General features: G+C 40.7%; 3 protein-coding genes across 4 annotated transcripts in view; 2 read left to right on the top strand and 1 right to left on the bottom strand.

Annotated features, from left to right (window-relative positions):
* Positions 1-5,193, bottom strand: part of Mrpl52 (mitochondrial ribosomal protein L52) — a 53,010-nt gene extending 47,817 nt beyond the window's left edge. Inside the window, exon 1 of the mRNA XM_076789229.1 lies at positions 5,183-5,193. The gene's annotated coding sequence lies outside the window, so the exon portion shown is untranslated. The remainder of the gene's footprint in view (positions 1-5,182) is intronic.
* On the top strand, positions 224-25,862 carry LOC143354831 (uncharacterized). 2 transcript variants are annotated; one of them, XM_076789193.1, is made up of 12 exons: positions 224-963; positions 2,038-2,188; positions 2,262-2,420; positions 2,789-3,201; positions 3,271-3,748; positions 4,416-4,756; positions 5,482-5,690; positions 5,872-6,157; positions 6,230-6,369; positions 7,356-7,505; positions 9,562-12,851; positions 24,226-25,862. In XM_076789193.1, exons 2-12 carry the CDS (start codon positions 2,066-2,068, stop codon positions 24,259-24,261), a joined length of 5,625 nt encoding a protein of 1,874 aa, XP_076645308.1. In that variant the 5' UTR covers positions 224-963; positions 2,038-2,065; the 3' UTR covers positions 24,262-25,862. The 2 variants fall into 2 exon arrangements, with proteins under 2 accessions (XP_076645308.1, XP_076645307.1); XM_076789192.1 differs by lacking the exon at positions 24,226-25,862 and having other exon boundaries at positions 9,562-13,628.
* Positions 24,321-26,248, top strand: part of Ort (glycine receptor ora transientless) — a 25,797-nt gene continuing 23,869 nt past the window's right edge. The window contains exon 1 of the mRNA XM_076789204.1: positions 24,321-24,430. The gene's annotated coding sequence lies outside the window, so the exon portion shown is untranslated. The remainder of the gene's footprint in view (positions 24,431-26,248) is intronic.

Genomic DNA, 26,248 nt, shown 5'->3' with positions numbered 1-26,248 from the left:
CAATATCAAACTTAAAATTTTATTTCAGTCATTTATATTATGAAAATTATTCTATTAATTATAGGAGCAGAAGAATCTCAATCACGACTAAGTTTTATGAAAAATCAATACTTTTTCGGTTGAACAATCTTTATCATTGCTTCGGTTTTACAATTCAAATTTAGCGCCATTTTAAAAAACTAAATAACTAAACTAAACATTATGGCGAATGCACAACAAACTGATACAGCTTTGCGTGGGAATACGAACAATATCATAAGAATAGTATTGTTATTACTCTGTTAATCATAAGAGGAGAATGATGCTAAAAATAATGATTAAATTCTAGTAATTATGTAGTGTACAGATATCTAAACAAGATTGAATCCTATTCCATTAAGTTAACTATAAATCTCCGAAGTTTCGTCAAATAATTCTAAACAGCAACATCAGAAACAAGACATTTCATCGCAACAAGGAAGTGATTATGAGCAGATGGTATGACAATCGAACGTAGGTGGCTGTAACGATGTTTCGACATCGAGTGTACCATCTAGCTGCGTTGTAGATGCGATGACCGGCGAGGGTTCGTGTGGTTCGCTTTTCTCTTCTTCTCCCCTCCTACCCCACCATTTCCTTATCTGAATCAGCTGATTATTGTTTTCGTATTTCCAACGAAACGGACGGTTGGTGCAGTTATGCTACCCTATACGTATTAACGGGCGACGGGTACCGAGCATCCTAATCGGCGCGTCGAAAACGACGAACGGGTTCTCGTGCGATCTCCATCGCAGCTACTCGAGAGCTGCACCGACGCGCTTCGTATTTCGAACAAAAAGATTGACGTTTCGCGGGCGGGGTGACATCACTATCGTTTTCTGGTCGTGTTGTGTCAGTCACTCGCAGAACACGCAGAATGACGCAGTAGAAGGTCGTTTCCGAGATGGCGAGCTTCCCAGTATGAGGATACAGTTTTACGGCGAGGTAAATCGAACCGTTTCTGCTCGACGTCGATCCGTGAACGATCGACACCGTTCGGTGGACATCTGTTTGCTCGGGGAAACTAATATATGTAGGTAGACGCAGTGCGTGAAGCGAATGCTTTGTTGTGAGACCCGTTGCCTTCTGCCTTCTACCCCCTTTGTTTCGCGAAATGTCAGGGTCGCTCGTTTCACGCCAGAACCGTCTATCTTTTTACACGGGAAAATCTAATCTGTCCAGATTCGATCGCTGGGACGATTCGAGATCATTAGGGGCCTCCCAGTTTGCTCGGCCGTTTTGACATTTCCGGTCCGCCTTTTATTAATTGTCCCTGAGCGTGTACACACCACGAACAGCTGTACTCTGGATTGTGTAATATTCTTTAACAAGCAAAATAGATTCTCCCACTACTTCTCCGTACTACATACTTCGTTACTGCGTTATTCGACGCACCGATTGACTTTTCGGGTATTATTTATTTTTTCGCAACGCACCCGATATCCCTTCGCAGTTGCTCAAACACCTACATACGTGTTTAAATATTAATCGCGGTTCTACGCGAGTTTCTTTCTTTTTTTTCCCTTTTCTTATCGTTATCAACTATATTGTTATTAATAGACATGTGTACGTTCTGTGCACTTAATTTCCCACCAATGAATGGAAATTTTCACGCGTAGTAAGTGCATACTCTCTTTTTGCTGACAGATTTTTTCCGCATCTGCCGAGAGATTATTTCGAATTCGCGCGATTGCGCTGCCTCCGGAGAATTCGTCGATTCATTTTGTTTTTTCTTATAGTGTAATTTATTTTTTCCATAATAATTCGTGCTCGCAAATTGCTATTTTGTATTAAGATTTAATTATTTCTCGTAAGATAAGTCGTGCAGTAGGATAACGTTTTACGCATATTATTGTTTCGTTTTTACTGCGTCCACTGAAAAACTTGGAAAATCACAAATTATCACATTTTCTCCACTTTATTTAATCGTAATAATATATTGAAATTATAAATTGAATAATTCTCATTTTTTGTATAAATGATTCACCAAGTACAGTGTGCATGTTTTGTTTTTTATAGGTAAAAATATTCAGTTTCGGAAGAAAAAATGGCTGCAGACTCTCCGAGGCGCGGTGTGCATAAAGGAGCTCAAGTCGTGTCACCTCATCCTATAGTTGATCGGTCGATAATAGATAGTGTTGCTGGAATTATCAATGATATAGTTCCACAGGTCGGTACTCCAGGTCATTGTCTGTCACATCATTTTTTCATTGAAAAATATATATTATCTTATTTATGAGCAGGCTTATACCGGCACACTCAATTCTGATAACAAGGAATCTATAACATGGGCACGGTTCGAGTATGCAGACATTAACGATCCGGTCTTATATCCAGATTACAATGAAGGCTCTAACACACCACCTTTGTTACTGGTGCTTGGTTATACCACTGGAGTTCAGGTCTGAAATTTTCTTCCCCAGAAAAATTCATATTTTCGTAAATTACTTCATCGGCACCACAACTGCATCTCGAGTACCATAAGTGCATAAAAGTCAGTAAATATCTATTTTTTAATGAAACTGCACAGCTATTGTAATTGTAATTTTTTGGTGCAATAAAACGAAATGCTAAAGGTGGTGCATGCGTATATATAATTGCTAATTTTAGTACTTTGGTACTATAGCGGCAGCGATTGCAAATGGTACTTGTTGGTACAGGCAATTTTCAGCCACCTAAATGAATGTATTGTTAAATTAAGATAATGTTTGTCAATTATCTAAACTGATTTTGTTCGAGTTTCTACACGATATTGTATTACCAAATGCAGGTGTGGTTGATAGCAGCAACGGGAGAAGCAACGGAAGTGTTATCATGGCGACAAGGGGTGGTCCGCACTCTGAGAATTTTACCAAATCCAAAGACTGATGATGAGAATATCGATCTGTTCGAGTCGAAACGGCCGATGGTGGCAGTGTGCGATTCAGCTGGACCTGGACCACAATTTTGCAACATCAGCTTCATTTCCCTGAAGACTGGAGAGCAAGCTAAAAGCATCAAATTCAAAAATCCCGTTTACGATATTCTGGCGAATAAGCGATCCATAGTAGTCACGTTTCTAGAAAAAATTGCAGTGTTTAATGCCCGGACTTTGGAAGACGTTTTAACGGTCACCACTTGCTACGCGAGTCCTGGTCCGAATCCAAATCCTGTTGCATTAGGAACGAGATGGCTTGCATACAGGTGAGACGACGAAGCTATAGTCTATAAACCGCTGAACAAATGTCACAATTAAATCATCATCGTTTATAGCGAGAAGAAATTACTACCAGCGAAAAGAAGCAGTGGAGGCTGCGAAGGAGAAGGAGTTCAAAGCTACACAGCGACTGTTCTTTATGCAGCAAAGTCCTTGGGAAAAGGATTGCGTGGTTTAGGGGAGACAGTCGCGTCCAGCTTGTCTGGCAACTCGTCGTCGCCTATAGTCGTCAATAACACTGGCAACGACCTAACCCAACCGGGCGTGATAACGATCTTAGATCTCCAAGCTGCAAAAGAGGAGAAAGAACTAGACGACGCGAACGTAGAAACTGTAATTGCTCATTTTACTGCCCACAGTGACGCGATCGTCGCCATGACCTTTGATTTGAGCGGCGCATTGTTGCTGACCGCTGACAAAAGAGGGCACGACTTTCATGTATTTAGAATTCAGCCGCATCCGGGCGGCCCCACTTTGGCTGCAGTGCACCATTTATATATTTTGCATCGCGGAGACACCACTGCCAAAGTGCAGGTATATTAATTTAACGACTTCGCGTTGACTACCAAATCGCAAGCCCAAAGTATTCCATGACTGTTAATCAAAGGGGACAAACACTGTGACGACTAAAATCATACTTGCAAATTTGTGGTGACACCTGTGAACTAAGAAGATAAAGAAATAATTTTTTGCTTTGAATTAGTCTTAAGGCATAGACAAAAGTTTTCTACTTAAAAAAAAAACAAAAAAAAATTCAGTCAGCATGCTCCACACAGTAAAATAGTGATAATTAGCTGTAGACTGCGGACTTTTATGTAAAATAAGCATTTTCTAAGTCGATCGTAACAAGTAGAAGCTAGACGAGAATGTACTTTTTATTTCGATAACAATAACAAGCCGAAAATAATGTAACGACAATTCTTCAATTCTTCTGATATATTTATGGTTTTGTTTTTCACTCGTTCGTTTTAGCATTAAATGCATAAAATCCGCAGTTTAGTTATCTGAAATGAAAGAAATTAAGATTTTCTTATCGCGTATGAAAGGCACACGTTTCAAACTAAACAGTTACAGTGTTTGTCCTCCTTAATAGCAATGCTATTTTTATTTGCGTTAAAGTTAAGGAATGCGGTGGTCAACGCGTTAATGATTATCTTACGGAAATTGTTTAATTTACTTTAAATATTTTTTCTGGTCACAGGATATGGTGTTCTCGAGCGACACCCGTTGGGCGGCAATTTCAACAGTACGGGGCACCACTCATGTGTTTCCTGTCGCACCTTATGGTGGACCTGTGGGGGTGCGCACCCATTCCACACCTCATGTTGTAAATAGACTATCGAGATTTCATAGAAGCGCCGGTTTAATGGACGACGGTATCAGATCTCATTCCCCTGTTTCCCATTCAGAGTTGCCTTTGTCGGTGTACCCATACTCTAATCCAAGACTTCCCCCATATCCCCATCCGACCGTGTTGCACCCCTTGGCCCAGATACGGCAGCAGTCTACGTTAAATCACACGAATAGTCAAGTTCAACAAAGGTATCAATCACAACAAAATTATAATAACTCCGCAGCGAATTTTACGCATTTATGACAAAACTCAGTAGGTGCAAATGAAAACAGTGAAAATATTAACTGTTAGCACTCGAAAAAAATCGCTAAACCATTATTCAAAATATTTTTTGTATTTAATAAATGACTAAACATTTAACACTAAACCCACCACGGTCAAATAACGGGTTTCATATTTTTACAATTAATAAAATGGTAAAAATGAATTCGTGGAAAACAATAGAATAAATTTCCTCGCACGAGTATTTGTCATAACAAAAATTACGAACAATCTAAATAAATGTAATATCATTTTTATAAGGCAATAATTACCACACCCCTCAAATGCATGGTAGGTTTAGTGTTAAGTATCGTATGAGGTATTATATCAGTTTCATATCCATACAATTAGAAAAATCATAGAAATGGAAGTATTCTAGGTGGGAAGAAACGATTGGTTTTCGAGTTAAAATAGCTCTGAGTGCAACGGGTTGAAAGAATTCAACAATATTGACGCATCATTTCGATTTCTGCCTGGCTACAAATTTTCATAATTAATACAGACAATTTTTATTTTGCATAAATAGTGTAGTCTAATAATAATACTTGGACAAGAAACTGTAACACTGAAACTACCGGGAGATCATGTTTATTTTGCTTTGGGAAGAAGACTGATTGATTTTTTCAAGTGTAAATTTTTATTGACATTCTAGCTGGCCGCAACAAAGACAACGATTGCATTCGGACGATAGTACGACTCTACCATTAAAAATCTGTGCTTGCTTCGCTCCACCGAGAGCATGGATGTACGCGCAAAGAGAATCCACCGCCAAAGTGATGAAGAGGGCGGTGGACTCTTTGTTCATCATGGCATGTCACGGAAACATGATACAGTATGATTTAGAACCAAAACCAGCGGCAGGTGGGTGCAGCATCAATTGTTTAGCCCATTTACATTACGAGAAAGAGGGAGAAATAATTTGCTTTTATAATATTTAACACGAAGTTCACGGTTTAGGATTCCAACATTTTTAATTTACGATTATTGAGATTGTAAAGTAACTAAAAAATGTGGGAATCTAAAAGGTAATTGTACTTGGCAGGTGTACCAAAAGAGAAAGTGTGTGACGACACGATGATCGAATTGGAGGTCGAGGCAAAGGGCCAGTGGCCTCTGATAAGATCCCCGAACTCTTTAGAGATTGTGCCACCCTTACCGGCGTCCAGCTCTCTGCTGAGTGTCGTGACTCTGCCAAAAGACATTCAGGACATGGATTTAGCAGAGGATCGTTGGTTGAGTCAAGTAGAAATCGTGACGCACGCTGGTCCCCATAGACGACTATGGATGGGACCACAGTTTGTCTTTAAAACCTACAACGCGACCAGTGGGCTAGTATCTCAAAGAACTGTTATTACTATTCTTATCTAGACTGCAGATTAACGATTTAGAATTAATTGCAGAGCACCTGTAAACCTGGTCGAGGCAGAAGCTATCGAGATCGGTGTAACCGGAGGCTCGCGACCAGCAAGATCAAATCCAGTAAACATGCCGCATGCTACATCTAGATCGCTGGTACCCGTGGTGATCGATGGATCAGGAAGTAAGTCGATAGATAAATAAAAAAATCAGAGACTTAATTTCTATTATTATCGATGAAGCAAGACTCTAAAACAATGCCCCGAATAGTAGACAATGCAATCACAAATGATCAGTATACGTGATGCAATTATTTTCTTGATTCCATTAATCGTGCTGCTAGAATAGATAATTAGGTTATCTTATCGCGATTTTAATCTTGTTTACTGCTGCTGGTTTATCAACATTGTGTTTCCTGTTGGTTTATCGAGATTCCAGTTACACTACTTCGAGTAATTGGAATTAAAATATATCTCCTAAAATAATGATTACTTGACATGAACGGGCCAATTCTTTTTTATACAAAGATATTCATAAAGAATTTATTATTTTGTTTAGAAAAACAAACTTGATCTACAAGTATTTTCTATACATTCATTTATATGAAAAAACTGATTGTGCGATGTAAAATCTAATATTCTTTATGAACCCTTTTACGAGCACTCTGACGCTTTTCTCGGATGATCTATTAGCAATTTAAATGCATTCGTGCCGGTGATTATGAAAGTGAAGTAAACTCGTGAGTCATGTCGTCTTTCTTCAAGATGTCTAAACTTTTGCGTCTGATTTGGTAAAAAAATATTTTACCAAATCATAACATATAATACATAATATGTAATGTATAATATATAATTTTTGACTTGATTATATAATTATTAGTAACATCAATCGACGTATTACATAATAAGCAAAAAGATAGATCTTGTTATGAAACAAAAATGATAGATCTTGTAAATACTAGAATTGTTAGGGACCTTTTTATGTTCTGTTGAAAGGGACATCTAAAAGTACACTGTTGACTAGGTAAATGTCCTCTTAGAGGATGCAGTCAAATGCGAAGGGTTAAAATTATTGCTTATTGAAGTGGTTGTTGTATATTGAAATATAATGTACACAAGTAATTGTCCAACAAGTGGAGGACTAGTTTGACACCATTGGTGTATTTTCCAGGCAGCTACGAGCAGTCCCCGAGATTCATGGAAGCCTATGGTGACTCCTTAGACAGCGAGAGCGCGGGTGTCGGCAGCGGCGAGAACCAGCTGCGAGAGGACCTGGCCGAGGCGATGCTGGAAACGTCGATTGCACCGCATCGTGCGCCAGGTAAGTAGGTTTGCTCGGCGAGACGTGTGGTGCTTTGCTTCGAAACAGAGAATTCTCAACACCCCGACGTGTCCTGTTTGTCGACGCTCACATACTTCCATATTTTTATACGCTGGATCCGTAATCATCGAACAATGAAAAATAACGTTAATAATATATAATCCGAGATATCCGACACGTTTCCGAGCATCTCCGAGTTCACGTGAATTGTACTGCGTTCTTACAATCGAAGAATCTTCCTGCTAAATGCGGTAAACTCACTAATCAATCGTATAGATAAAGCTGCTTTTACGAAAGCAATTTTATCTCTTTCTCTCTCTCTCTCTCTCTCTCTCTCTCTCTCTCTCTCTCTCTCTTTTTCTCGATATCCCCACTTTCAAAAAGCAATATACGATTAAGTTCTCACTATAGAACACTAGAAAAATTCGAGTGCTCTCTCACCATTGTTACCGATAGATGGTTCCTTATAAATTCATACTAACCTGTTGACATCTCGTTGGAACAATGCCTGCGAGCACGAGCGTCTATCAATAGATGCGGTGCCGCCGCTTTCTGCATTTGGTGACGGATGATTGTTAGATTGTAAGTATGCGGTGGATACAGAACTGGCCAGAGGCAGGTATCTCCGTTTTCCTCCCTTATGACGAGGTTCTATATTCATATATGTATATTATACGTACATATGTGTACATATATATATACATATACATATATACATATATATATATATTAATATCTAATTACTAGCAGCGATGTATATCTCTCTTTAACAAATCTACCCCCAAAGTCAATACTTTGCAAAAAGAGGCTGCGGTCGGTCTACTAACCTCTGTGAGAGAATATACATTCCTTCTACCTTCGTTCTATCAGTTCACACGACATTCGTCGATGAGTATATACACAAGTACCAAAAACTACTTGTCTTCTCTAAGTGTATACCATTCAATCCCCGAGAAATGTAAAAGAAAATAGCGATCAGTCGTTTGTGTCTTTGTGGTGTGCAGTGTGACGACTACAGATATCCCAGAGACCTAGTCTATACCTTCTCTCTCACCAACTCTTGTTCTACCTTTTTGCGCCGTCCCGTTGTCTGACAAGAAGAGGACACAGGGTTGGGTCATCGATATTGATACAACTTCCTCCGATGAATCTAGAACAAACACAAGCTGTATGTTTGACCGTTTTCGTCAATACTCATTATGTATGAATTTTACATTTAATAACTTATCGTAATAGCTATAGTATCGAAGGTGATAAAGTGGTTAGTTCTTAAGTTACTGTGCCAGTGATTAAAATCCTGGAAGATGAATATTTTTGTCCTTTTTAGTTACCATAGCTATTGCAATCGATTTCTGTTAATCCAGTACATTTGGAAATCGTAACGATTAAATATCTTGAAAAATACTGAGCATTGACGAAAACAGCAACATATGGGTCGGTTTATTTTTGCTCTGGACTTGTCAGAAAAAGTTCTATCAAAATCGATGACCCAATGACCGTGACCTCTCCTTGCAAGTCCCAAGTTTCTTTCTGTTCATACTCACTACAACTTCGAGACACTATGTACTACAATAGAACACGATAGCATTCCGAAACTACCAAGAGACGTATCGTCCGTCTATCAGATGATGGCTAGGTAAAGAGTATAAGCTCGTTCTTGCTCTAAACAATGTCTTCGGCCAATAGCCGATAGATATTTCGCTATTGGAGACATTGTTTACAGTTATGTCCACACTGAAGCAACATTGAGCAACTTTTCGTTACTCCTTGTTGTCCTCTTCTCTTTTACCGAATAAAAGAAGAGGCAACAAGAAGCGACAAAAAGTTGCTGGACGTTGGCTTCTCAGCGTGGACATAACTGTGAATAATGTCTTCAATTTAGAGTAAAAACGTGAAAATTTTGTCTTGCCGTCATCTGGTAAACGGATACACACATTCACACGCAACCTCACAAAGACCAAAAAGAGAAAGAAAGAAAGAAAGAAAGAGTAAAGAGAAAGAAACTGGAGATTGTGTCTCGCTATTGATACCTGCCGATGGCTTTTTCTGTTACTAGGGAGGCGATCGGTATTTGAGAGGGTGGGTCAGCCGGTAACTAAAGTCGTCAACCCTCTGGGCACGGTGATAACCGTGTCGGCGGACGAGGAGGATGCGAACTCGAGTCAGGAGTTCGACTCCGCGGAGGAGAGCCACTTGCCGGAGCCGCCGAGGAGTGTGTGCGCGGAGGAGGGCCCGGCGTCGCTGAGCGACCTGGAGCCGGACAGCTGCCAGATGCTAAGAGATCTCACGGAGATCTGCGCGGAGATGCGCTCGGCGAGCGAGCCGGCGATCGACAGCGTGCCCGACGAGAACATCCGCGAGGTTCGGGAGCGTAGAGCGCTTTGCGTAGAGATAGCACCGATAACAAATCCTGGGAACAGCTCCATCGACTTCGGCAGAGAAGAAGTCTTCAGGGACGTGCCCACCAGTCTGAGCCTCTGCGTGGAACCCGGCGAGATACCGAGCAGCCCAATGACCCAGGCGAAGGAGACCGCCTGGTGTAAGAGACTCGACAAGAAGGAAGACAAGACCCACGAGAGGAACATGTCAGAGGCTCAGTACGTCGTCAACTGCGACGATGAGAGCGTTGTCTTGATGGAGAACAAGCTGGCTCGTCGTGGCTCTTCGCATTGCAAGCCTGAGAGTAAGAGGGTGGGAAGAAGAGAGCAAGAAGAGGCGGAGAAACCGGGGAAGAAGAAGAATGGAGGGAGTTCTGGGAAGAAGGAGTCGAAGAGCTCCGTGAAGAAATACGTGCTCAAAGAGCACGAGGATAGTATTGTTATCGAGGATTCTTCTTACTGCGAGGATGCGAAACATTGCTCTAGGAAAAGGGAGGAGAAGAGCGCATCTGCTGGTGAAGGTAAAACGAAGTGTACCGAGAGTAAGAGCGGGGATTCAAAGGATCCAAAGGATCCAAAGAACTCGAAGGATTCGAAGGACTCGAAAGAATCAAAGGACTCAAAGTCTAAAGGTAAATCCAAGTGTTCTGTAGCTCTTCCGGATAAGAAGGAAACGAAAACCGATGCTAAGAAGCCCGAGAAGAGGATGGAGCCGATCGTGGAAGTAGATGGTGCTCGAACCGAGAAAAAAAAGGAGCTCAAGGTGGATGTCGCAGCTGAACCAGATGCCTACAAGTACCCTCCGTCGGACTCGGCTGATGATTTCAGCTCCAGCGAGTACCACATAGTGGAGACAGCATGTTGTGGCAAGGATAACACTTTGATTCCGTCTGACGAGGATATCGAACACATTCAGACCTCAGAGATCACTCAGTTGCAGCAGGCAGAGTGCTGCGAGGGTGACAAGTGCGGATCCCTCTCCTGCGAGAACCCTTCGCCCGTTTTACAAAGAAAGAACAGCAAGAACACTATATCGGATGACGATTTAGACTACATACATTCTTCGGAGCTGGTAGAGACTCCTGATAAGAAGAGCAGCGACGATTCGAAACTGGAAACCGAGAAGGAAAGCGATCGCGACTCGAACGCTAGTAAACGCACATTCTCTGACGACGATCTAGAACATGTTCAACACTCTGACGTCTGTGCTATGACTGATCCCGACAAGGATGAGAAGAAGGAGACGCAGGAGCAGTCTGCGAAGCCGAAGAGTTCGAAGAAGTATTCGAAGGACATCGTGGTGATCGAAAGCGATACCACGACAGCGGACGTTACCGTGATCATAAAGCCTGCTGAGACCTGGCGAGGTAAGGGGAAGAAGGACGAGGAGGAGCCTGCGAAGGGCCCCGCCGAGAATCCTAGTCCTTTGAAGAAGATCAAAACTAGACAGAGTAAAACATCGCCTTCGAACGTGGCTCCGAAAAGATTTCCCGGGGAGATCGAGATCATCGACATAGACGCGATGCAGAAGGCCGAGATGGAGGTTCAGATGGACCCCGCGCCCACTCCCGAGTGCAAGATCCTCTCCGGGCCTGAGGTCACCGGAACCAGAGCCAAGAAGCCGCGAAAAAACAAGAAGACCAGCGCCGAGAGTGCTCAAAGCTTCGAGACTCCTGATCCTCCAAAGCCTTTCGACGAAGGCCTCGTTCTCAGCAAGGAGTCTAGCTCGCAAGAGGTCCCGGAGTTTTCCTGGAGCGCCATAGTCAAGAAGAAGAGCCCCTCTCTGGAACCTGAGCCACGCGAGGAAGAGGACAAGCTGGTGGACAATGCGGAAATCGAAACAGAGTCCGCGAAAGACTCTACGAAGAAGAAGGGACACGATTCTTCCTCGAAGAACGCCAAGGACGCCAAGGACGCCAAGAATTCTCAGGTGATCCGCGTTTCGATGGAAACCGATGTGAAAAAGGACTCTGATCCTGATGTAGGCCAAGAAGAGCACAACTCTCTTCTAGAGCTGTACAGGCCTGATAGCTCGAAGGACAAGTCCAGAAGGATTGAGCTTGTTCGATCCTCAGCGGTGACCGACAAGCTGCGAGATGATGCAGCAAAGCCTGACATCGGAGACTCTTCAGCGCAAGTTTCCCGTTGCGCGATTCCCAAGAAGAAGAACAGCTTTTCGATGGAAAGCGATGTAAAAAAGGACTCTGATCCTGATATAGGCCAGGAAGAGCCTAGCTTCCTTGTAGAGCTGCACAGGCCTGGTAGCTCGAAAGAGAAGTTGAGAAGAACCGAGTCTGTTCGATCCTCCGCGGTGACCGACAAGCTGCGAGATGCTGCAGCAAAGCCCGACGTTGGAGACTCTTCAGCGCAAGTTTCCTGGAGCGCGATTGTCAAGAAGAAGAACAGCTTTTCGATGGAAAGCGATGTAACAAGCGATTCTGATCTTGGCCAAGAAGAGCCTAGCTCTTTTCTAGAACTGTACAGGCCTGGTAGCTCGAAAAAGAAGTCCTCACCCGAGCCTATGCTGCCTCCTGCCATCGAGGAGAAGGTGCGCAGGACCTCGAATCCTTCGGAATCATTCGATAATGAAGCTAATCGTCAGTCTGAATCGGCTGAAGCTGTGGCGAAGATGGATACAGTTGACGAGCCTCTGGACTGTCCTCTCGTGGATCTTTCGAGTCCCTCGGAACTGGAGGAGAAGAAGGAGAGATCGAAGCTGAACGCCATCGATGAGAAGGACAACGACGACGCAGTCCCGGATCCTGATCCAGCGTTCTCCAAGGAGGATTCCTCGGAACCGGAAAGGGACCCTGAGAAGAGGAGCGATTCTGAGCAAGAGGTCGCTCCGAAATGCTGCAACTCCTCGGATGAGTTGAACGGATGGGAACACGTCGTGTACACGGATGGGTATTACTCGAGCCGAGAGGTAGTCGAACGAAGCGTAGACAGCGGCTCGAACCCCTCCTCGGTAGCTATCTCCAAGAAAGGCAACAGGTCGAAGAAAAAAAAACGCAGATGAGTAGAGGATTGCATGGATGTACCTAGGGCCAGCCTTGCCCTCTATATTCTTCTGATGCAAGTCACCGGAGCGGATTAGCGAGAATTCCATCCGGGAACCTATCACCAGGCTCCTGATATCACGTTACCTTGGTGATTCTCCGTTACGGATTGGCAAGGATACAGTATGCCCAGAATTTGGCAAACGATATTTTTCGTATTTTTCAAAGAACGCTATTTCCAAAGACGTACATACACTAATTCGTTCGAAGGGTCTGATTGAATTGACGAGGAGAACACCTTTCAAGGTAACGAGGGCAAGGCTGTTCCATTGGTTGTGCATGCGCCATGTTCGATCGGATCAAACGAATACGGATAGGAATTTCGTATTTTAAGAGGATAGGGCGTTTACTAATTTCGACTATGTCACTTGAAAATGCGATCTCTATTCGACTGTGGCTTCGACGGCAGGGTTACCAGACTATTTATTATTCCCCACTAAATATGGCTCGATTCTCCTCCAGCGGCTCTCTGCGCCAGGAGAATATGTGACGTCACGTTATTCCCACTACCGCTGCTTGTACCTGATCGTCAACCCTGGTGCAGCCAGACAGAGAAAACTCTCTCTCTGTTTCTCTCTCTCTCTCTCTCTCTCTCTCTCTCTCTCTCTCTATCTATCTATCTATCTATCTATCTATCTATCTATCTATCTATCTATCTATCTATCTATCTATCTATCTATCTATCTATCTCTCTCTCTCTCTGTGTGTGTGTGTGTGTCCTTCCCGGATTAGTCGCGTGACACTGTGACACACGTACGACGCAGAGAAAACGCGTCGCGTGACCGGTCCGCCCCGGAAGCGGGGGTTGTTGGGAGGTACTCGCCGCTGTAGAAGGAGTAAGGTAGAGTGGCTTCACTGCCACTACCACGTATGTATTCTCCTCGTGTAGAGAGTAGCTAAGGGGGAATCTGATGGTAGAGAGAGAAGCGCAAGGACTTTTTCTGGCAACTCTCTGGACGGGACTGACTCTCCCGAAAATTGTCTCGTCCACACCCCATCCCTTCCCGTGCAGAAATCGAAAGATTTGTTGTCGCCGCGGCGACTTCACAGGGCCTTATTCTATGAAGAGAGATTAGGGTCTCGCAGGGACTACCGATCCGACCCGCGCTCGACGCCCAATCCGACCATAGGACATCTTTTTCGAAAAAGAAACGAAAAGGCTCTATCGTGTAGCAGAGAGAAATTCTCCGTCTGTAGTTCGAGAGAAGAGAGAACCACATAAACATAAACGATTTCATAGCGATTTCTGTTCGTCGACTGCCTTAAATCGTCGTCGAAAACGAGGAAAAACTGTTTCCAGCTTTCAGCCACGGTTGTACGATAGACACACACCTAATCCAAACGATATTGTACATACAGATCGATTAGAAAAAACCGAGTAATTCGTAGAGCGACTCGAGCTCTCGACTGGCTTTCGTTCGCTCAGTCGCGGTTAGGTCAAAATCGTGATTTTCAGTTGCACAAAACAACGTTCGACCCCCTTCCACAACCCACCGTACAAAATAACTGTACCCGCGGAGATCGTTCAGTCTTTTGTATGCCATGCAGAGAAAAATGCTTTCCATGAAAGCCCTCTTGTGAAAATCGATATGATTTTGCGAGAATTCGAGAACCTCGTCGCTTCTGGAACATTAGGGTGGTTGATGAGGGACCGAGATGCGTTGTTGGTCCTCTGCGACGCTACCAAGGGATGACAGTGGTAACACGGCAATTGCAATCATTTCGGAGAATCTTTAGTCGAATACTTGGCATGTATTTGTTTCTGACTGCAATTGTTTGTTCTTAGGGGTGAAAACTACCCGCGGATCTATGATTTCCTTAGGGGTAGGATAGGCGAATTTGAACCTAGATTAGATCTAATTGGACCTAGTTAGACCATTTTTGTACAAATATTGTTTGTTCTTAACATTTAAGCTATTAGAAGCTTGTCGATATGCTTCTTAATGACTAGACTGTGGATCTTTACGTAAAATAAAAATCGTATGCATTAAGTGCCGGACACAGAAACTAATTAGGAATTTGTTCCTCTTTTTAGTGGTTTTATCATGTTGTCAGAAATGTGTTGATACTCTTAAATTCTTGTAATCTTATTATTGTTTGAAATCATATCCACCCATTATTTTTTTCTTTCTTTCTTTTTTTCATAAATGCATAAAATCCGCAGTTTATTAATGTCTGTGGTGTATTTAAAAGACGCTCAACAATTTTCTTTTAAATAATAATTCCAGACGAAGTTAGTAGCAAACCCAACTAACAAAGTATCTTATTCAATCAAAAACGAAATTGCTGTCACGATTGAACAGTCTATTAAGAAATCATTGACCAATCTTTGATTTCAGAAAGAACATTAGGCAATCGCCATTAGAAGTAAATCGTTAAGGGCTGTTTTCACCCTCCATACAAAGTAATTGCAGCTAAAAGAGTACAACAGATATTTTCCTACAGATTTACCTGTCAAATATAATTAAAATTGCGATGTTACACAATCCCTTGTTGAATTTAAGCAGAAATCAGTAGCGATATTGTTTCTTAATCGTAGCAGCACGCGCAACAACGTTTGTGTCTCCCTTTTCGAGCTCATTCTCGGTAGGTTCCTCAGGCTGTTCTTCTGATCGGCGGTCTTGTTAATAGTCTAATTAATACGAAAACGCATCGGCATGATCGGTTTCGTCCCAAGGTGTACAGATTGCGCCGAAATCGTGTTATGGTTGCACACACAAACACATCCATCACATAGTTCTGCAATTGTCACGAGGATAGCGGTTAAGTGTCTTACTTGACGGGTGATTTTGTCGAGTCCAAAGGATTTCCGTTGATTTGCGATGCGAATCTTGCGAGACGGGTGCATAGTTCATCGGTAGCATATTTATCGTAACCTTCGATTGTCTGAACTCGTAACGCGTATAATTCGACGTGTGTTGTATAATATCGATATGCATAAAACGTTTTCTTGCATTGTATGTCGGCAAGAACTCGCAGAAAACGGGATCCGGGTTTACTGCTGTTCGAAGGGAACAAAATGGCCGACGAGGCACATAGAGAATGCCGGACCGATTGCGATCTAAATCTACTCTGTAGATTTGTTTCTCTTCACGCAAATCGGTTCGCTTTCTTCTTAAATAGAAAATGTAGATAAAATGGCGGAAGATTGAAATCGCAGAGGGTCATCAAAATGGCTGACAAAGCATAGAAAATGGCAATCTAAATTTACAAAAACGACGCGAAAATGGCGCGAGATTGACATCGCACAGAAAGTGACCTTGATCTTCGCAGAATTCAACAGCGGTACACCGAGATCCCGGTTCGATGTACTAGGTAATTTTTTAATTGTCGTACCCCGCCAGGTCGTACCTGTCTGCACTCGGCTCCGTTCGAAGCTCTTAATTTATTGGATGTGTTGGTTATCGGAGCGCGACTACCACGTGGACAATAGTCCTTAGATACGGTTTTAGGGATCGCGTGTATGTTGTTAGGTTTCCGGCGCTCTAAGCTAAACGTTCGGACGTAGGAGGTTTTCTTCACTCGGTGTGTTCAAACGTTCCAAAAAAGAAGAAAAAAGAAAAAAGGGAACTTCACAGGAATTTTTAGGCGATCTATCGATCCTCGAGAATCCATTCTACTGTAAATTAAACAATGTGATCGTACGGCTTCTTCTTCGCGAGAGGTCATCTTTCGATTCAGGAAGATCGAGATTTTTCAAGGTCTCTCAAAACAATTCGACGCAAACAAAGTAGTTTTCGTATAGCACTGGTAGGCACGCTTTTTTTCGTACGTGCAGAGACAGCATCGATTATCTCGATTTAATGATGCAGGTCTTCATAAAATCATTAAGTAGGGCAGGGGATTGCGCGTCGATAGACGAAATATCGGTAGAACACGATCGTTCGGATCACACGGTTCGGTCGGCCACTTTCGGACCAATTCGCGAGAGCCCATCTTTTCGATGGGAGAATCTTCTGAGAGAATGCAGAACGTTTTTTTCGTTTTTGTTTTCAAACCGCCGTTCAGACTCCTTTCTGAAACTTCTGCGTTTAGGATGTCCGAGACGAACCGGATTTCCCGATTGTATTCGCAATGAGACACGGGTAAAACGAAGAGTAACTTGTCCAGCAATAAATCTAAGATACACAGACGTTACGGTATAGACACATTAATGACTCGGGTACGCTAATTAAGAACCTAGAGACTCGAGGACGCTGGCCTTTCTCAGTTAACAGGTTCGGAAGGTTCGGTTTTTTACGGATACCCTTCGATAGTTGTATCCAACTTCGTAGAAGTCCCACGTAGAAGTTCTCGTTAACGAAAAGGAAAGAAAAGTAACGGTAAAAACAAGCCAAAGATGTTGTACGACTATCGGTGCGAATGTGCGATTGGGATTACAGATTTCACGGAACACGTTGCGCTCGCTAAGTTAACCGCTCAGCTTTAGAAACGAAGTGGTCAGTTTTAACGATTAAGTTGGCAATCTAGAGTTAATAAACACTGTACAATTTCCACGAGGATATACCGGATGGATCTTTCGTTCGGCAACGAGATTGTTCGATTCGCAAAAAGAGTGCGAGACCTTTCAGTCCAGAAACTTACTCAGAATTTTGCAGACTTATAGATTCTCTTACTATCCTAATTATAAAAATATGCTTATAGCCTCAGGGACTCGAGGAAAAGAAACAAATGATACTTTAACTGCCGCCAACTATCCATCAGTCTTGTAAAAATTAAACACCTACAAAGTTTTAATCAATCGTTCAGTAGCGACGTCAATATAAATTCTTAGACCAGACAGTTGTGTTCAGTAATATAATCCAACAATTTCTCTATTATCCATAAGAATATTATTACGATTGTTCTAGGTGTAATTAAAAGGCTTGTTAATAGGCTTCCGAACCAATAATGATACTATATTTTCTCTATTTTCATAAGCGTGATACCAAAATCTATGAGACTACAAAGTTTCAATTAAATCGAAGGTCTCGCACACCTCCTCGTTAGTTCAATTTTTTTTTACAGCGTCCCGTCCCTCTAGTTTCGTATTTATTTATTTCCTGTCGGAAAGATCAGTCTTCTAGACACTCCATAAGAGATTGACAACCTTACAGACTCGCGAGATACACAGTATTTCCTCCGTACCGTCTCGAGAGACACTCCGAGCCGCTAAAGAGCAGCAGAGGCTGTTTTATCTTCGATAAATGTTTGGTGGGGATAGAAACGCGGCGCTGCGGAGATCAAACTGCTCGGAACAGTTAAAACGTGACTCTAGGGAAAATATTATACACCTGACTCTTTATGAGACTCGTTGCTAGTACAAATAATTAATCAACGGCGAGAGATCTTTTCGGATTCTTTCTGTTCTTTCAGCGATTACGGTAAGATTTTTTAGTACAAAGCTTCTGCCGACGCTTTCGTCCTCGCGAAGGCTGTGATTGTGCTCGCGAACATGCTGTATCGCTGCTACGTCGAGGAAAATGACTTAGGTGATCGCGTCTCTCTTTTCTTTGGGAACGTTTTCGAAAAACGACTTCGAAAATTACCGAGTTGCGTCTTCTGTCGTTCAGTGTGGCTAAACTTTTGCGCGGATTTTCTGCGTTCATGACAACCCCGAGCTTTTAAAATTCGACACAGAAAACTGTTTAATGAATCTAAACAAAATTTCATTCTTAGATTCAAGTATTTATAGATTTCGATTTAAATATCATTCATAATTTTGTAATGCAAGAAATGTTTAATAACAGCCGAACGTTTGTATAGAAAATAGTATAGAAAATAGACTGTGGATTTTCATGCAAACTTAAAATCGTCATTTCGATATGTTGCAAATAACATATATTCTTAAATTATTCATTTTTCTCGTAGATGCATAAAATCCACAGTCTACTAACAACAAAATTAAGTCTTAAAAATTCATATTTGCATCCAAGCTCTTTGCATATAAGCTCCAAGTAATTTCCACCGTGGACATCATTTTTCTTTTACTGCGAAATTTAAATTATTTTTGCCACTTTGTTCGAGGGAATATTTTCAGCGCGTAGTCTTTCTCAACGACAATATTATTTATTGTTCTCCACTGTTCAGCCGATTTTTCCGGTTGAGAGCGACCAACGAAATTTTTTAACCCGAGTCCTCGGTGCACAACAGTCTTTCAGCTTCGATTATTATAGTAATTGCGCATCGAGGAGCCATCGTCGGGAACTTCGATTTTAGAAACGTTCGTCATTCTCCTCGTTTTTAATTTTGTTTCCGCGGCTTGTCTCGCGGGAAACATTGCGCAATAATTCGCAAGAGACACGGGTACGAGTTTCGTCTAAATTTTGAAGATTTTCACTTCGAGAGAGAAAGAGAATAATTAACGGTACGTTTTTCCAAGGAACGAACACATATTTGTGTATTTCATAGTATGTCCTTCTATTCACCAACTTTTATTGCCGTTTCCGCGGCTCCATATATGTAACCACATGGGTTTTTCGTCAAAACGGACAGACACTGTTCGAGTATTAATTATAGTGGGAATTAACAGTACCTACATATTGTTAGAGCATAAGTAGAGAGAACATTTCATCCTTTCATCAGTATTTGAACGTGGTCGCCTTCGCGTTTTGCGAGATGCTGAATCTGTGTCCAGCTAGAGCTCTCTAAACACGAGTGTAGGCGGTGAGAACTTTCGATACTCTTCAGCGTGCACTTTCGATTAGTTTTGATTAACTTGACTTATTCCGTGCTTATCCCTTTCTTTATTTTCTGACAACTAACGCCTGTCTAACAGTGAAATGAAACAGTGACATTTTTACGTGAAACGTGGTTTGTTTCCCTTCCTCACACCCCCACCCCGCTCTCCGCTTTTAGTACACTAATACAATTAACGATATTGTACGCCACGAGACGCGTACTAGAATGTAATATATTTCTGTACATAAGTAAGACGTAAGTGATAAAAGATAAGTACACAAACAACACACACACAAAAAAAAAAAAAAAAAAAAAAAAAAGAAAGAAAGAAGACGATTATACAATGTATTAAATAAAACAAAAAAGAGATTATTTAAGGTTTCATATCGCCGAGCTATCGGATTAACATTTAGCTATCTTTTTTGCGAACTAACGCTGCGTTGAAAACAATGACGAAATGAAAATGAAACATGATACAAGGGATCTAGTATTATAATACGAGGGAAAAAATGAAAAAATGTTCGTTGAGTGAAAATCTTTCAAATTCAGACAAACTTGCTGTAAAAAATATTTTTGTTAATGAACCTTGTACACCGTCTTTTAGTTGCATATTTTTAGGCTGTATGCGTGTAAACGTGAAAGAAAATAGGAAAGTTTCTTGTTTTTCTTTTGTTTTTTTTTTGTTTTCTTTTTTATTACGTCTTTTGCGAACGACTAAAGAGAAATTTATTTATTCCGACTGGCTTTTATTTATGATTAGCGTACCGTTAGAATGGGAAAACTTGTGCATAGTTCGAACGTGATTCAAGATCTCAATAATTAAATCGATCAACTAGCAAGCTTCGTGTACAGGTAGACGATTGTTGATCGAGAACGATTCGATTGTACGTGGCAAGGCAAATCGTTGTATGCGATCGCTGATAATACAATGCAAATCAAAACTGTGTTTCTTTCTATGATTTCTTCTATAGTTCACTAAGCTCCGCAGATTTTCCAAGAATATTTTCCATCGAATTTCCCAAGAAAAATTCAGTTGAAAATTTCTGGAGAGTTTTTTTTTAACATCATGTGTCATTGGACTGTGGATCATTATGCAAAATGTTTTCATAATTCATAGTGTACCTGTTAGAAGTGTAACAATAGGTTTTTTAACGACCGTGCTGTATTTAATAATTTTTTTCTATACAACAATATTAAATAGAAAGTATCAGAAGGTGCTGTCGCCCTAAACAAATGTACATTTAGGCCCATAATTTGATTTTTAAAATACTCTTACGACATCACTGATAGGTAAAATCTTAATTTTACGAAGTCTAGTATTAGGGTAAAAATTCTTTCATTGACTAAAAGAGTCCTTTTGGTGAAAAGAAGGGAAAATAAAGAAAAAAATAAGTTTCTTAGTATTTTTTAATTCCGTGCATAAAAATTCACAGTTTAGTAATTTTCTACATTTTACCTCGTCTGTTAACGAATAAAATTGCTGTCGCTATTGAACAATGTCCTCCAATGAACAATCACTCCTCAATTATTTATTCTTTACTTTTAAACAACTATTTGATTAACTGTCGATAAATAAACAATTAAAAGTAGTACAAAGCAGAGCTCAGTGAACGACCTAAGTAAAAACATTGTCACCTTTGTCGTTCAATTTTTATTTTATCAATCTTCTGTCCACGTGAATGTTTTTCCTGTCTGTAATGATAAAAATCGTCTCGATCCGAGACCTCGGATCGAGCAAACTGTGCTTTACTCTCGTCTAGAATAGATCTCGCGAGTCGGACCTGTTTCTAGTTTCTAGAACAATTTCAATGAGAAACGATTAGCGATAATGAACGAGAAAATGAAGCAAAGAAAAGGAAAAAAAGTCAAATATTGCGAATATTTTAAGTGAACACGTTGTATGCGAGGAAACATAATAGTTCTTTCAAACGGTACAACAGATTTTGGAGTGTTAAGATAATGCGATGTTTTCGCACTAGAAAAAAGAAAAAGGAAAGAAAAAAGAAGAAAGAAATAGCGAAACGAAACGAAAGCACGAGAGATTACAATGATTACGATGCTTTCTTGTACGGTGAAAGTAATTAATTCGTAATAAAGAGCTCGTTTGACCTGTGCAGAGATTATTATGATGTATGATTTTCTCGACGTAGCAAGTGCAGAAGATCGAAGGCCATTTTATTCGCGCCGCAATGAAATCTTCACGAAACGTTATTAAAGCATTTTTGATTAGAATAATTCTATGGATTCTTGTTTCGTTCGTAAATGATTGCTGTGGCTGCAAAATTGTACAAATTTCTGCAAAGAACGACGAATCAGCTTAGCAACGTAAAGAATACGAATTGTTCATGAATTATGAATTATGGATTATCAATTATAAATCCTGATAGAGAGCGCGACCCTTCTGTATCGAATGTTGTATGTCAGACACGATTGTTGTTGTAGGAAGAAAATAAATATTTTAATGAATATTTTTACGCAAGAGCAGGGTATCTTACATTCTTTGAGATTTGGTATTGCATGTTTTTGCGAAAGCTGTAGCCGATAGGTGAGTATCTGTAATCAAATTCTGTTCTCTCGTTTATAATTTTTTTTTTCTTTTTTAGAATGCGTACTACCATTTGGTTTTTTACTCTTTTTCTTTTAAATTGTACTTTGTTGAAAAAATAGTTAGACAATCTGTACAAGCTTGTTTCCGTCATAGAAAGTCGATTTTTAAGTGCTTTCGACTGTAAATTTTGTGTAAAAAGAGAAATAGCAACAGAGAGGTTTTTTTTAACGAAATTATTTATTAGTTGTAGTATACTTTCCTGAATTGTCTTTTACGTATTCACTGGTTAAATATAACGAGGTCAGTTTACGAATTGTACAAATCACACGTATCGATTAAGTCCCTCCAGAGATTTAGGTGATTAAGGATCAGCTTACGAATTATACTTTGGAATTATACTGATTTTAGCTTGCGGTGTTCCAATCGTGTATTTCGAGTACATTAAACGAGCTGTAATTCAAGTTTGTGAATTATATACGGATCGTATGCGTGTATGTGAAAGAGAAAGATCAATAAACTAGCAGAAAATTCGACAGTATTTTATCGAATTATGCGAATCGTATGCTTCGAGTGTGATTTAAGTGCACGGTACATACTCATGCATGTGGCTACTTCTAACAAATAGTGGGAGATAGTGGCAAGTAAGCTATAACAGCCACTGATTTTTAACGTTAACAATGTTTTCTTAACCCTTGTGCACTATTCGGAACATTTGGTTAATTTCAAGATATCAATTGTGCCAGAATCATTATTCAGTTCTGGATAAAATGTAACTCTTGATTCGAGTGCAGCGTATAGAATCGTTGAAATGTGAAATTTATTTATGTTCAAACTAAGAATATTTAGATTATATTCAAACTAAAACAATTGCGATTATAAGCAAAGGCGTGACTTTTTTGGAAAAATTGATCTGAATATTGCAGGAGAGTTAAAAATTGTAAATCTTCAGCGACACAGTTTTTACAATATTTCTGATAAAAATGGTACGACATGTTGTAATTACTTTCCACCGGAGAGGATCACAAAGAATCAAATTTTCTATTGTAAACTCAACAAATCCGACAAAGCTGCGAATGCGAACAACCTTTATCGAAGCTAGACAGAAAGATTGTTACTGTGAAAAATGTATTCTGAAATACAGATGCACGATTACGCTTCAGGAATTATTTCTCATCGAATCGAGAATTCGAGCGAGTCAATTGTCGACACCCGAGACCAATGAATTTGTTCTTACCAGGGACCATGATCATTACTATCAAAATTAGTAAAATCTTGGTATTATAATCAGTTCCCTTGAAATTTTTCTGGTTAAAAATAATCGAAACATGTTGTTCATTGTCGATGAAATGTAATCATTGTCAAGAAAAATTGATTTGGGTTGCTCACGATCGTTATTAACGATGAAAATTGATTTTAGTTGCTCACATCTGGACTGTAGATTTTCATCTAAAATGAAATGTTTCTAAATCAACTGTAAGAAACAGAGGTTAAATATCAGAAGGACATTTTCATTCTACATAAGGATTCGTAGTCTAGTTGAGCTACTGAAATAAATGTTCACATAAAATTCTTTTCGCTAAGAATCAAGAGCAATGAAATAGTTTATCGGTCACTCGTAATCGATATTTATCACCATAAATAGAAATTGATTAGTCGTGTGGTCAACTAAAACTCTGTTTACAATTACATGTTATGTTTAACAGCTTCAACTTCACTTCGAGGCTTTTTGCTATCGATTTTCTTGTCCAACAATTTTGGATTGGTCCCTGGTCGTCACTGATCAAAGTCTAATACTTGCTATGATGAATCATCATCAGGATCCGCCAATCTCTGTATTGGTAACGAGCATAACCGATTAGGAGCGTGAGAGTCTCGCCACAGGTCCAATAACGTTCTGTTCTTGGTCATTTCAGAGAAAGTAATTGCCGGTGAAGGTTCGCTGATGGGAGAATGCTTAATACGACCATGTTAAGTGGCTCATGTGAATACCTTTATTACAAGCAACACGAAAAACCGTAAAATCGGTCGAAATCGTGGGATCGGTAAAGGACGTCGTTTCTGTTTGTCTGTTGCAGGTGGCAGCCAGTCGGTTGCCAGTTACGAGGATCTAAGTTCGAGTAGCTTTAGCTCGGCGAGCAGAGCTTCTTTGGACGCGAGGAGCTCGCCGACCCCGTCTTATGGTGCTGAAAACATGATGGTCTTTCCCGGTGACAGTAGCGGTTCCATTTGAGAGTATTTGAGGTGCGCAGCTCTGCTACCGAAATGGCTGCGCTGTCTCAGGTAAATTCAGGAGAACAACAGCAGCAAAAACGCCATCACGCCGCACCGCAATTTTCGAGTAACGCGTGTGCTCGACCAACTACGGGACTCGCGGGGAAATCACTGTGCCATTTCCCGAGGTCGTTGCACGTCTCCACACCACGTGCCCACCGTTTTCGCAGTTCGATTGCTCACACAGAAAATGATCTCGCGGAAACGCGGACACGCAGCGCCGAGGCATTTATGCGAAATCAAACTCCTGGCGACACTTCTTCCTTCGAGCATTTTCTTTTAATTGAACAGATCACCGATTCGGAATAGACATTTTTCTTTTCCGAGTCTTGCACACCGTCTGCCACTTTTTCCCGGACAGAACGTTTTTTAATAATAGTTTCGGCCAAAAAATTGATTTTTCGACGACGGGAATTTTTTGTCAAAAATTATGGTGACTTGAATCTCTTTAATAATTTGTTCTTTTTACGGATGGAGAATTTTGTTTTTGTTTTTCTTTTTGACGAAAGTAACGTGATTCCATTTACGAATTCACTTTTCTGCGAATGCTTAAGTTAGGCAGGCAGGAGACTGATGATGAAAAAATTCTTTTCTTATGTCGCATATTTTTGCCAAACTCGTGGTGACTGGAATTTTTCAACAATTTGTTCTACTAAAGGTGAGGCGATTTTTTTTTTTACAAATTCACATTTATATGAGCGCTAAATGTAGACAGGCATCGGACTGGTGGAGAGAAAAATTTGTTTATACGTTTCACACCTTTGGCAAAATTATAGTGACTAGAATTAGAGTACCATGTGACAGAATTCACAGCTGTGAAAAAATATACCGAGGAAATCGCGATAGATTGTGCTCTCTGGGTTTCGTCTGACAAGCATTCACAGTAAATTGGCGACAGATTGAGGTCTGCGTCATCTTTAACAAATATTCTCGGTAAAGTTCCGAAAGATTGAGGTCTGTTTTAGGTGTAAGGAATGTTCCGAGTAAAATCACGAAAGACAGAAGTCTGCGAAAGAAAGTGTTTCAGCTTCCTGTTTTCCGATTTTTCAATATGTCTTGAAAAAGGGAAAAAGTTGGTCGGTTTCACTGATAAATGCTTCGGCGTCTCGTCACGTCGCGACACTTGGGATCGTACAAAAGTCAGTGGCATTGAACTCTTCTGTCTGGGAATGGTAAACGCTGCGCTAGAGCATCTACTTACACACGGGGTGATAAGATTGCTGAATATGTTTCTTTCTTTTTTAAAAGAACGTTTTATATCGTAAGGAATAATTACGCATGAAAAATAACCGATCGTTTCTAATCGTATCTTCGTATATTTACGTAGTATTTTGGTAATACCACCGTTGACCAGCGACGAATGTAAAAAGTTAATCTATACTTCCATGATGACGAAAAGGGAGAGATACAAAAAAAAAAAAAAAAGAAGAGGTAGGAAGAAGGAAGAATACAAAGAGTAACACAAACACGCGCGCGCACACATATACATATACACGTACATACAATGAGAATACGAAAAAAGAAAAACAATTGCATTTTATACTCTGTAAGCGCGGTCGCGCTTTAATTACGAAGCTTGAAAAAAATACGTTCTGTAATCTATCGATCGATGCATTTCTTCGTTCGCGATACTTTTGTAGCCTTTGTATCTGCGAGGAGATCAAAACGATTACATCCGAGGAGATCGTTCGGTTGTCGGTTCAGTGACACCGTGCGAGTCGCAGTCATCTCACCACTCTCTGGTTTTCTTTAATTTTTTGAAAAAACCAGTCGAACTTTTTCGGCGCTAACAACGTCGGCCGAATTTCGAGCCGGAAATCGAATAAA

This window comes from Halictus rubicundus, chromosome 6 (assembly GCF_050948215.1).
Source record: "Halictus rubicundus isolate RS-2024b chromosome 6, iyHalRubi1_principal, whole genome shotgun sequence".
Classification (NCBI taxonomy): domain Eukaryota; kingdom Metazoa; phylum Arthropoda; class Insecta; order Hymenoptera; family Halictidae; genus Halictus; species Halictus rubicundus.
This window is presented reverse-complemented; position numbering and strand designations above follow the sequence as displayed.